The sequence below is a fragment of the Acomys minous genome (genome assembly GCF_964271855.1).
Source record: "Acomys minous genome assembly, chromosome: 3".
NCBI classification, from domain to species: Eukaryota; Metazoa; Chordata; class Mammalia; order Rodentia; family Muridae; genus Acomys; species Acomys minous.
The window spans coordinates 23,567,692-23,580,177 of NC_140485.1; the positions used below are offsets into that span (position 1 = coordinate 23,567,692).

Consider the following 12,486-nt stretch of genomic DNA (forward strand, 5'->3'; position numbering starts at 1 on the left):
ATCAGCACAGCGGCCTTATGTTTGGCGTGCTGTGTGCGAAGATGTTCACTTGCTTTAAATAGGTAAATAAGAGCTGAAGAGTCCAAACGGTTAGCGTTTCAGTCAGATGTGTCAGCATTCCTCCTGAAGATGTTATTTTAGAAGTTTTAGATTTAGAAGAACTCACATGGAACTTTTTGTTTCGATAGCTGAGTATAAAATCCTTTGCCCTGGAGGAGAAGGTTTTCGGCCAAATCCCATCACTGTTATATTGGAAGGTAAGGGCTCCAACTTTGTCTTAGCATGCACACCGTTTGGGTGTCCGTGGGTTTAATGGGATCCTGAAGGCATGTTTTCTTTTCATCCTGATAGACATTGATGAGTGCCAGGAGCTTCCAGGGTTGTGCCAAGGCGGGAAGTGCATCAACACCTTTGGCAGCTTCCAGTGCCGCTGCCCAACTGGTTACTACCTGAACGAAGACACTCGAGTGTGTGATGGTAAATGAACCCTCGCAGGCTGTGTTCTTCAACTGCTGAGGACTGACTAACCCTCCAAACCAGAACAGAGTTACCGGGAGATTGAGGAGCTAGCAGCATAATAGCTTCGTAGGCCAAACTCGAGCTAAACCGTGTTCTTTAGAAAGTCCATTTTCACTAGACTATCATGCATGCTATCTCTGTACAGGACAGTTCTGGGCTCCTTTTCTTGTCCCTAACCACTTCCCACCTGTACACATGTGTTCAAATGAGCCTCCGGAGGACGCTTATCTTTATGATACAACCAATGGCCTCATTCGCCTTTTTAAAGATAGAGAATTTTGACCATTTTTCAATTTGAGAGCAACTAGTTCAAGGACTGGGTGGTGGGATCAATCTATATCCAGGACTCACAGGACCAGTCAGGGAAGAGACCTCTTCAGGAAGAATTATTTGAGCATCGCCACGCTCAGACTTGTGGCTAACAGATGCTCCAGTGAGCCCCCTTGTTTGAAAGAGGAGAGGCGCCAAGGGAGTCCCACCTGACTTTGTCTTACAGTGAAGAGTTAGGAAGTCAGCTGCTGATGGCTTTAGCCTAGATTATATGTGTGAACATATGAAATACGTCCTTACCTTTCTGAAGTGCACTTTGATGGTTATGATTTTGCCCCATTTCCATCCCTCGGTGCTTTGGGGACCATTAAGGTCTAACCTACTAAGCACTCGTATCAGAAGGCATGAGCCCCTCTGTGAGCCTTCTTGACTGACAAGCTGACGTAGAGAAGGGGCACCCACAGGCTGAGGACCTGCTTTGCATACCTAGGCTTCACATCCTCTGGATGGAGGTTTTGTTCTTTGCTGTCGACTTCCACCCTGACACCGATCACCCGCCCGCTCCAGAGCAATGCTTTCCTATTCATCTAGCACTTTCTCTCTTGGGTTGCAGATGTGAATGAATGCGCGACTCCTGGTATCTGTGGCCCAGGGACATGTTACAACACCGTTGGCAACTATACCTGCATTTGCCCTCCAGACTACATGCAAGTGAACGGGGGAAATAACTGCATGGGTGAGTCCGAGTTTTCCTCAAGCACGCGGGCTCCGCTCCCGTCTGCAAAAGACCAGTCAAGCGGCTGGCACATAGGGGCCGTTCTGCTCACGGGAGTTCTTCCCTCCTTTGAACTGTTGTAGTGGGAGGGCCCACACATGACCCTGGTAGACCATAAGTTTGGCACTTCCACCACGGTGTGTGGTAGTTGAGGGTTTTCTTTAAAATGTGATGTTGGGAGATGCCAAACAGTTTAATGGCTCTTCTTCTGTTTGACTTATGGGTGTGTCTCTATACAATTATATTACAGTGCTGACTGACAGCATTAAAACATCATGAGTCGGAAATAAGAGACTCTTGCCAAGTGGCAGTGGAGAATTGTGACGAGCAGAGTGGGTGGAGGGACACGTGAAGCTCGCTAATGCTGCACTACATAATGACGTCACCCTGTGGCACAGGCAGTACACTTCTCCAAGTGCCTTGCTTGTAGCCGAGAGACAATGCGCGCACGATGGCTTCCTGCTTCTGTTGCGTCTGGATGACCACAGATCCTTGCTCTTTTTTTTTTTTTTTTTTTTGAGTCTCCCCTTAAGAGTTGCAGAGACACTGGGATCACCAGGCCCGCTTGTTCTTTTTCCTCCTAGACATGAGAAGAAGTCTGTGCTACAGAAACTACTATGCTGACAATCAGACCTGCGATGGGGAGCTCCTCTTCAACATGACAAAGAAGATGTGCTGTTGCTCCTACAACATCGGCAGGGCCTGGAACAAGCCCTGTGAACAGTGCCCTATTCCAAGCACAGGTGACCAGGGTGGAGAAGTTAGCTGGGAACTGCCAGAGAAGACCGGGCTTAGTAAAGAGAAAAAAAGAGTGTAATCTGTATTTTCAGAGAGAAAACTTGACCTACTAAGGCGAGCATTTACTTTGCAGTTAGTTGCCCGTCCGTGGTCATTCCTGCTGAACGCTGAGTAACACCATACATTTTCTGATTTGCATCCAACGTTGTAACCAAACCAGTAAATTCAACATATCATGAAAATATAAACATTGCTAGCATTGTTTCAGAGCTCCCTCTCATCATCAAAACACTGGGAACACCAGGGAAAACACCGGATAAATAAATGAGCATCTTTTTTCGTGTATTTAAAGCTAGCCTTGGGCTGGGGAGAAGGCGCTGTGTATAAAATCACTCACCATGCGAGTGGGAGGGCCTGAGTGGGATTGCTGAGAACTCACATGAAAGCCAGACACAGCAAAGAGGATGGAGGATATGGAAACCCCGTTCTCTCTCACTGTTAGCGGGGAGGTTGTTTTTCCCTTCAGTGTCTGTGTCACAGGCACTGCTACTTCCACAGCATTTTCAGATGGATACATGTTTATAAATGTTTCCTGCTTATTTCCCTCTGTGAATTCTTGCTCACTCTTGACTTCTGCCCCTTCTTTGTTTGCCTCTTGCAGATGAGTTTGCTACCCTCTGTGGGAGCCAGAGGCCAGGTTTCGTCATTGATATTTACACTGGCTTACCCGTGGGTGAGTTTGAGCCTGTGTGCTTGTGAGTGTGGTGAGGGTCCTCTGCTTCCGCCTCTGTGTTAAAAGAGGGAGGAATACACACCGTCATTTTCCTAAGGTCCACTTTTTTTCCTTTTCTGAGAAGGAAACATTGTCAGATGACCCTCAACCTGTTTTGAAGTGCAAGTCTTCACTTGAAATAGTGAAAAGCCTTTTGCAGCGCCCCCTAATGGATAGAAGCCTTTACTGCTTGCGATTAAGGGCCTGGAAAACTTTCCAGAAGTTACAATCAAGCTTAGCGAATCTAGCTCTAGGTATCAGCAAAGAAAGGTCAGGCCCAGCTGAAGTTGGATTTGACTGTAATTCAGTGTCTTTCTGTCTAAGTGTAACCTGACTTTTCAGTACTTCTTTGAGGGTTGATTTCACAAAGCCCCCTTGCTTATCAGTTCTGTCTCCCCAGGCCTCTCTTTGGGCCCCTTGCATGGAAAATTTCATGACATAAGTCTTTTCAGTATGTGGTCGCGCGGGAGCTGACACAGGCCCTGCAATGGTATAGTAGCTTGTACTAGATTCAGAAGCACAGTGGACTGAGAAGCATTGCACAGGGTGTAGCCAGTATGGGCAGTGTCCTTGCGGTTTAGAAGCAAATACCACCAAAGTCAATGGAAGCTGTTGCATTCTCAAAACACCCCCTCCACACCCTCCATGGCATGATTTATATCAGTCCTTAGATGCCCCCTAAGCCTCTGCGACTGTGTCCTATAGCAGACACCACGGCTTGCTCCAGCTTGCCTTATTCCTAGTAAGTAAACGTGAAGTCCACATCAGCCTTTCCAGTGACCTTGTTTAAGAAAACAAGGGCCTGGTCCAGCAATCAGCAGGCTCTCTTAGTGCCAAATCCATATGGCTCCACAGGCCAGTCAACATCCAAAGAAACTTCATGGTTTGGAAAGAAAAGCTGCTAAATGACATTGGCATGGCGCACCTGGCCTTCACGACTCTGTTTTCCTCCTTCCCAAAACATCTTTTAATCTGTCTAGAATCTGTGATTGGGAGGTAAGTGGCCTCTAATGGTAATGGGCCTCCATGGGCAGTCCAGGCACATAACCCAGCAAGGCCTGGCCCCCACACTTGGCAGTGAACAAAGACATGAAATGGCATTAGCACCATCCACTAGCCGACCTGGGAAGACCTCCAGCCATCCTGTCCAACTCCCTTGCTTTCCAGTGGAGGAGGCAGAGGCCCAGAAAAGGGAAGAGACTCACCCAAGGCCACCAAGCTAATTAGTAACAGAGCTGGGACCAGAACCCAGTCCTGACTCACAGTTTGCTTGGCTCTAGTTCTGGGCAGCTAGAAACATGGTATTTAGCAATGCACTTAGAGTCACCAAATTCTGCCATGACAAAACAAAGCCTTATTTTATTTGAGCTTACAGCCTCCTTCCGAAAGGTCTTAGAACTCTTGGCATATAGAGTTTATTCTCATGCAGCTAAAACTATAGCATGTTTACTAATCTTGTCTTAAGATACAAACTTCTCCAAGTGGAAATGGAATCCAGACAGGAAAAGAAAAAGACCACATTTAATAATATCCATTGGCTATTTTGTACCTAACAATGAGATTCGACTCAGTGAGTGTTTGCTAAGCTGAGTAATAACACATCATTTCTACTTGGAACTAATGAATATGGGTGACCCTATTTCATGTTTTAATCTATACTAAGAGAGTGGAGTCTAAATTGGGTGTTGTTTGCAGATAAAACATAGTTGTGATGTTACCTCACATGGCTACTTAACATTGGTGCCAAAGGTCAAAACTACCTGTGTTCAAAATAGTGATGCTTTGACATTGTACCCTTGAAGATATTTTTTTAAATCAGTTTCCTTAGGTTAGCATGTAAAACAATGGGCTTTATCATGGCATTTTCCATACACACATGTAGTTATGCTTCTTCCCTCTGCACCTATGCCTGGTCCCTTCCTCCCTCCAGTCAGCCCACTCCTGCTTTCTTGCTATAGTAACCAATTACCCTACTTCTTGCCTCCCTTGAGAACCCCCTCTCTAGAGATCACCTTTCTAGTTTCACGGCCTACATCTCCTCAGGAGAAACTAAGCTGTGTTTTCCATTAAGGATGTAATTTGCTTTCAAACAAAATCAAACCCTTCAAAAGGGGCCCTGGACAGGTTGGTTTCAGGGTATGCTGCTCTGAAGTGTCTGCTGTTCTGCTAAACCCCACCTTAGCCCACCATGGCCGCCTTACATCTCAGGCAAGGAAAATACCCTACAGGGCCTCCTGATTATAATAAGAAAACAAGTGTTCCTCTAGAGTAACAGAAGCCTCTGGACTAGAGACTTGTGAGTGTAGGCTGTACTGCCCAACTGACGTGGTCTGTCAAATTCTGACAAGCAGACAGAGGGGCCCTCCAGAAGAAGAAGCAGACAAGCCTAACCCTCTGGCCTTGGACAACACAGCCTACTACAGCAGTCCTTCCTCAGAGCTGACCTTTAGTCAGACCCTCCTCATCTGCTGTACATGTTGCTCAGTCGATTCGCAAGTGGTCCCTACCTTATAAATTGGATGCTTTGCAACAAAACTCATCCCAAAAGATATGGACTCCGCATAGACACACGTGTCCTATCTGAGCCTGTACAGGATCTGGGACCAGACTATGGCTCACAAGGGGCTTCCCTGTTTCTAGATATTGACGAATGCCGGGAAATCCCAGGGGTCTGTGAAAACGGAGTGTGCATCAATATGGTTGGCAGCTTCCGCTGTGAGTGCCCAGTGGGGTTCTTCTATAATGACAAGCTACTGGTTTGTGAAGGTAAGTGTGCCTATACTGCATGTACAAATGGAGCAACCAATAAGCTACTCAGCAACACCCTGGCCAAATTCTGTAATAGTGGACTCCGGTCAAGAGGTAGAACAGAAAAATACATTGCAGAAATTTCTCCCGGAGTTGACAAAAATACTATTTTTAAAAATTAGTTAATTAAGAAAAGCACATGGCAGAGACCCAGATGAGATTTCATGCAAAAAGAATTTTTTTTCATTAACTCTCAGTGGGAAAACTATGCTGTCTGTTCTAGAACCTCATCCTCTGACAACATGATATATTAGATTCCCATCTGATAGGAAGAAGCTTTGAGTTCCTGGGTGTGTCAAATAGATTGCTTTTGTTTCCCTTTCTTCAAAGCAAACACAAGAGGGTAGTCATCTTTAACTAAATGTCAAAGTCAGTGTTCTCTTCCAAACAGAGACTCTGCCCCTCCCCCCCCAAATGGAAACAATGGTGAACGCAACATTCCAAACTCATCCGAGAACTCTAAATGGCAAAAAGAACAAATCTGATTTTATATGGAGAATGTTGGCACGTGTGCAAATGGACTTTCGGCTGCCTCCTGTTGCCATGTGTACAGACTGAGACTCCAAGTGTTCCTTATAACTTCATACTTTCCCCCTCTGTCAGGGAGGAGAGCACTCTCTTACATTTTAGTGGAAGAGACACTGCTGCGTATGAAGTATGTGATGTTCTTCAGGGCAACTCAAGTCAGTTTCTACTTAATGCTTGAGCAGCAGGCCTCTAGCCAAATTTTACACATTGTAGAAGGGTTGTTACCCCCTTGGCGCATGCGCTATGGCACACATGTCAACATTTGGACATTCGAATCCTTTCTCTCTAAGTGAGGGACAGTTTACAATCTGCACACAGAGTTACGTTCCATTAGTAACCACATACTTGTTAGGCTCTCCTGCCAGCTTTCAAGCACCATGGCCAACTGGGCAAGCATTGCTTGCCCTGCTTGCTGTGTGGGTTGTGGGCGGGGGTGATAGCCAGTCTGGGACTTTTTATGGAGCTAGCCAATTCAGACCATGGTTCCAGCTGTGGCGTTTGTAGGAACCATCAAGAATCAGGTTCCTACAGAGAAAGTGCAGCCGTAGGAAGAACAGTAGACAGTAGATCTTACTCGTGACTGTACTCTTTCCCTTCCGGAACACACCTCAGGATACCTACCATTTAGAGGCCCCTTGTATAATTATTCAAATACCCCCTATGCCACTTAATTTTGCTAACAGTGCTGCCCTTGGTCAGGACACATAAGCAAGGCCACCCATGAGTAGTACAAAGTCAGCCCAGACCTTGCAGTATACATGGGATTGAAAGACTGCTGGGTCAGGGCATGGTACCCTGCTGTCGGGGAAGACCCAGCATGCCTCATCCACTGGTTCTGCTTATAAAGGTGTCATGAAACAGCCACGTTCAGAGAACGTGAAGAAGATTAAGTACCCCGATTTTGGGGTTCCATTTCACAAGTTATTCATCTTGGAGGTGAGCGTTTAAATACACACAGCTGCTTCCCAACACATTCTTAGCTTTCAAAATAAATCAGAAAATTAAGGTTGACTTCATGCATGTCTCAGCTGTCCTGCAACTGGAAAGGATTCCAGGAATGTTTTGGGGGACTTCCATATTTATACTTTGCACAAGGAAGTATATGAGCAGATGTTAGGCTTGCAAGTCACAAAAGTGCCTGCCTATCACACCACTTGGCTTCTTCTGTGGCGTAGTTGACTCTGTGTTTCTTTACAGTTTACAAGCAGGGCAGAACTAGTGGGTGAAGCAATGCTGCGTCCGTTACGACACTGGCACCACGCTGCTACTCACAGGCCTACTGCATAGCGAGGTGCAGCAACCTCACACAATCCCACTCCCGGGAGCTCCATCGGTGGTGGACAGGTTTCCCCATCATAAAAAGCACAGGCCTGAGAGACAATGCTGTTGTATTTCTGTTGTGGCTTTTCCTGGGGAGGTCTGAACAAACAAAACTCACTCCAGGTCGGCCACTGACAGGAGACCAAAGAAGCAATGCTACCAGAGTCTACCATAGTGGACTGGTAACTTTTCCTGAGTCATATACAGGAGGATGGGTGAGAGGTTCCACACAGGAGCATGGATGCCCATAGGCAGCTACATCACCGAAAGCCTACCCTACCCCAACATGGCGGACAGTTCATAGCAGCCGCTCCCTGAACAACTTGCAGGCAGCTTGGCTGGCCCTCAGCCAGAGTTTCCTCTCCCTCTTGAGGCTTGAAAGTTCTGTTCCCTTCCTCAGCCTTTTATATCTCATCGCTTAGGGAATAAGATCCACCATTGGAATTGTACTTCCTGGCATCTGGAACACATTTATAGTGACGTACATATCTACTATGATTTTATAGTGATTGTATCATAGTTTCTTTGCCCAAAACTTCTCTGGGTTTTACCTACCTGCCCCCCCCCAACAACCCCCAATCTAAGCCCTGGAAACCACTAATCTTTTTATTGGTCCCATAGTTTTGCCTTTTTGCAGAAATTCAGATAGTTGGAATCAGAACAGCATATGGCTTTTTCAGGTGGCTCCCTTCACTTATTAATCCACATGTGAGTTTCTCCCATGTCTTCTTGTTGACCAGCTCCGTAGACTGTTGACTGATATTCTACCATTTTAATATACCACAGTGCATTTAGGGTGCATTCCCCTACTGAGGGGCTTCTTGGTTGCTTTCAAGTTCTTGTCATGATGAATGAACCTGCTACAAATATCCACTGCTGTCTTTTCAGAAGACTGAGCCAATGTAAGGAATTAGACATCGCTGACTCAGCACCAGACATCTTTTCTCCCATGAATTAAATTCTCTTCCGCTTGCAGATATCGATGAGTGTCAGAATGGCCCCGTGTGCCAGCGCAATGCTGAATGCATCAATACTGCAGGTAGCTACCGCTGTGACTGTAAGCCAGGCTACCGCCTCACCTCCACAGGCCAGTGCAACGGTACGTAGCACCCACCCAGGGGAGGTCGCTGTCGAGGGGTTGATATCTTCACTTCTTTAGAGATTATAAGGCTAAGGGATAGAGGTAACGAGTTAGGCTCATAAACTCAAAGTAACTAAAGAGGGAAAGGAAAACAGGAAAATTGCTGAAATGTCTAAACACTTAGTGTTTTGCCTTCCTTATAAGTGAGATATTTGCAAAGGAGAAATCAGGTCATTTACGTAAATGGTGGCCTATGTCCCTACCCCACCCAGAAATACCCACCTACCCACACACAAAAGTCCACAGTTCTCTAATCAATGTTCATGACCAAATTATCATCATCATCATCGTCATCATCATCGTCGTCGTCATCTTCTACATAATCTCCCTTACATAGAGGAGGTCTTCACCATCTTCTCCATGTGTGTTAAATGGCTACACTCCCTTGAGTTGGATCAGATTTTTCTGCATAGACAGATTTAAAATGCACAACACACACACACACACACACACACACACACACACACACACACACACACATACACACACACCACCCTTGTCTTCCCTCCCTGAAGGCCACAAACACTAACAGTCACAACACCTCCACAGTGCCTGCAGTAAGCAGGAGGTTAGGAATGCCTGCTGTTCACCTGCGTGAGGATGTAGTATAAATAAGAAAAGGATGTGTGGCCGACTTACAATGGTGATAAATTTAGTCAACATTTGATGGGATCCATTACTAAGACCCTTGTGTTTGAGTTCAGAGGCTAACTAAGACTTCGGACTGGTCCTCATGTAAGTCCCAGCGTGGTTACACTCATTGTGTTTTTAAGGTCTGGAAGAGCACTTCGCCCTGCTCGGGGCTCACTTCCAAAGTTTCCTGGGGGTTTGTGCACTTGTGAATGAAACAACTCAGGGAGGACCCCGGTCAGGTTTTCCTTGGCTCTCTTGCCCAGTTGTGATTAAGTGGCAGGAAGTGTGTTGCTCTCTGCGGGGTATTTTCCATTGTTTAATGAGACCTTGGTGGGGAGAGGGTGGAAGGACAGAAAAAAAAATCACTTTGCAAACCAAGATTTGTGTTGTTGAGTTTAAGGGAGCATGTGCAGGTATTTAACATTCTGTCAATGGGGCTGAGGTTATACATCAAGCAAAGATACAGAACAGGAAAAATGAGGGCCTCGCTGATATGAAGCACAATTCCCCCAGTGATATCGGGCTCCAGCTCGGCTTCCCTGCATTTGACTTTCATTTATACTTCTTAGGAGCTGGGTGTAATAAGTCCAGTTAAAACAAAGTCTGGCTGGTCATACTGAGTGTGCCACTGTAGACCCTTTACTTTGGCCATTAAGTTGGGCTATTAATAGATCAACACAAGGTGACCAGCTGCAGCCTACCACAGCTCAAGTCCTTTTGTGTTTTCCTATAGGATGTTAACCTAAACCGCATCTGGGCATCAGGGAAAATCTGGGCGAGCAGTTTATGTAGGCTGTAGTTGACCTCCCCCCCCACCCCCCACCCCCCGATTGCCAAGGCCCTGGAGTTTTGTAACCTACTCGGCTTTGAGGGTTGAAGGTTCTGTTCTGAAACTCCTTCCTTCCCGCGTCACTTTTGTTGTTGGTTTTTGAGGCAGCCTCTTACTGTTTAGCTCAGGCTGGCCTCAAGTTCACCCTTATCCCCTCATTTCACATCCGGGGTGCTGGCTCCAGTTCTTGGCTACCATGTTAGGTTGCCATTCTACTTTTAAGCTATTTTACAAACACTTTTAAGCACTGTCTTGTCCTGGTAATTTTCAGGCTGAACGCAAGGCATTTATTTCTCTGCCTGTATTTAAAATTAAAATATCATCCTAGGAGACTTTCATTTGGATTTGTACACGTTTTGTTTCCAACTCCAAATTGCAGTGGTCCTAGCCTCACATATCACTGCCGAGGGTGGAGCTCAGGTTGCCGGTTTTACCTCAATAGCAAATCCTACCCCTACAGAAATGCCTTTCCCAACTGCATCCCTCACCATTTTCTTATGATCTCTACTCTTCCTGTTTGAGATCCTGCCCCTACACCAAAGGTTGGCCAAGCTTCCCTGGGAACCTCAGCCATAATCTCCTGGGATTTAAAAATACTGCTTTTACAGAGTCCTAATTATCTGACCGAGAAAAGTGAGCCAACACTGTTAGGCTGTCTAAAATGCCAACTTTTGCTTCGTTACTAGAACCCTCAAGTACTCCATATTTTTTTCAGTGTCATAAGATAAAGGAGAGATATATCTGGTCCTTGCACACTCCTAGATCCAACAACACCTGACCTGCCTCAAGGGCAACTCCTCCTTCTGATCATAAAAGTAAAAATCCCCTTCTCTTTCCCACCCGTTCTTCATTTTAGATAGTCTTGCAAAGGACAACAGTGATGTTTGTTAACTGTTTTCGGTGCTGACCAGCCATAGCTTCCAAGCACTGTGATCCCAATTCCCCTCCTACACTTGAGACTTTTTAAAAAGTACCTTATTGATTGATTCTGCTTGGAATTGGCTGAGAGGAAAGTCTCTGCCAGATCTAGACCTTTTTCTCTTATGTTAACAGTTCTCTAGGCTCGAGAGAAACAGCCTGGATTTTAACTAGAAGCAGGATGTGCTGGAGTGAAAGCTGAAAGGAGTGAGGCAAAGCAATAAGTCTAACCGCGAGCATCTATTCAATTATGATATCGTCCCATTTTAATAAAAGCATAATGTGTTTGACTTCGCTATAAAATTTCAGAGGAAACGCCCAAAGTGCCCATGATCTTTGGTACCAAAAGCTAGAGATATCAAGTCCACATGATGCTGTTTAGACACCTAGTTTGAGCACTGCTCCCCATTCTAAATTTATTTGTTTATTTTTCTCTGGGTGGAGGAACCCGTTCCCTCCATTTACTAAGTACTAATGCCCTGAAAGTAACTCTAGCTGATTTCAAAGTTGAAATAGGCAGCGTGCCATCATCTGCTTCGCCACCTCGGTTTCAAGTTAGGAGTGTCTCTGAGAACGATGTCTAGGAATAATCTATTCCATCGTTTTGTGGTCTAAGTCTCCATCCAAGAAAACATGCATGTAGAGGCACAGTGCTCACCTGAGATGCCTTTGGTTCACAGATCGAAATGAGTGCCAAGAAATCCCCAACATATGCAGCCATGGCCAGTGCATCGACACGGTGGGAAGCTTCTACTGCCTTTGTCACACTGGCTTCAAAACAAACGCCGATCAAACCATGTGCTTGGGTAAGTGTGTGCATCCGAGTAAGGGCAAGAGTCAATGCTAACTTCTAACTTGTTTGTTAATTGGTTTGCTGGTCCCAAAATAAGAATAAGCATGAGTGGTGACCCACCAATTAGTCTCTGGAACTGTGAACACATTAAGCTCCCTGGCTATTCCTTAATCACGGATAACTAACCGCCAATGGTTAATGCCAGTGTGTATAAATCCTTTTCTTGCAATGTTTGGCATCAAACCTAAGGCCTCGTGCACACTGGGGGGCTCTCAACCACTGAGTCACACCCCTAGCCTCAGGAAAAAAAAAAGACATTTAACTAACAGATACATGGAGAAATATATTGAAACAATTTAATTTAATACAAATGTTAATAGTGTGTGGTTTGGGATAGTATTTATACGGCCAGACCTCTGCGTTTGAATATATGGCCATTTGT

General features: G+C 45.6%; 1 protein-coding gene across 2 annotated transcripts in view; it reads left to right on the forward strand.

The window, feature by feature from the left end:
- FBN1 (fibrillin 1) overlaps positions 1–12,486 on the forward strand; it is a 201,976-nt gene that overhangs the window by 153,671 nt on the left and 35,819 nt on the right. For both annotated transcript variants that reach the window (XM_084775482.1, XM_084775483.1), the window contains exons 39-46: positions 189–257; positions 352–477; positions 1,403–1,525; positions 2,149–2,307; positions 2,964–3,035; positions 5,715–5,840; positions 8,707–8,829; positions 11,932–12,057. In XM_084775482.1, the coding sequence (XP_084631608.1) occupies positions 189–257; positions 352–477; positions 1,403–1,525; positions 2,149–2,307; positions 2,964–3,035; positions 5,715–5,840; positions 8,707–8,829; positions 11,932–12,057 (924 nt within the window). The remainder of the gene's footprint in view (positions 1–188; positions 258–351; positions 478–1,402; positions 1,526–2,148; positions 2,308–2,963; positions 3,036–5,714; positions 5,841–8,706; positions 8,830–11,931; positions 12,058–12,486) is intronic.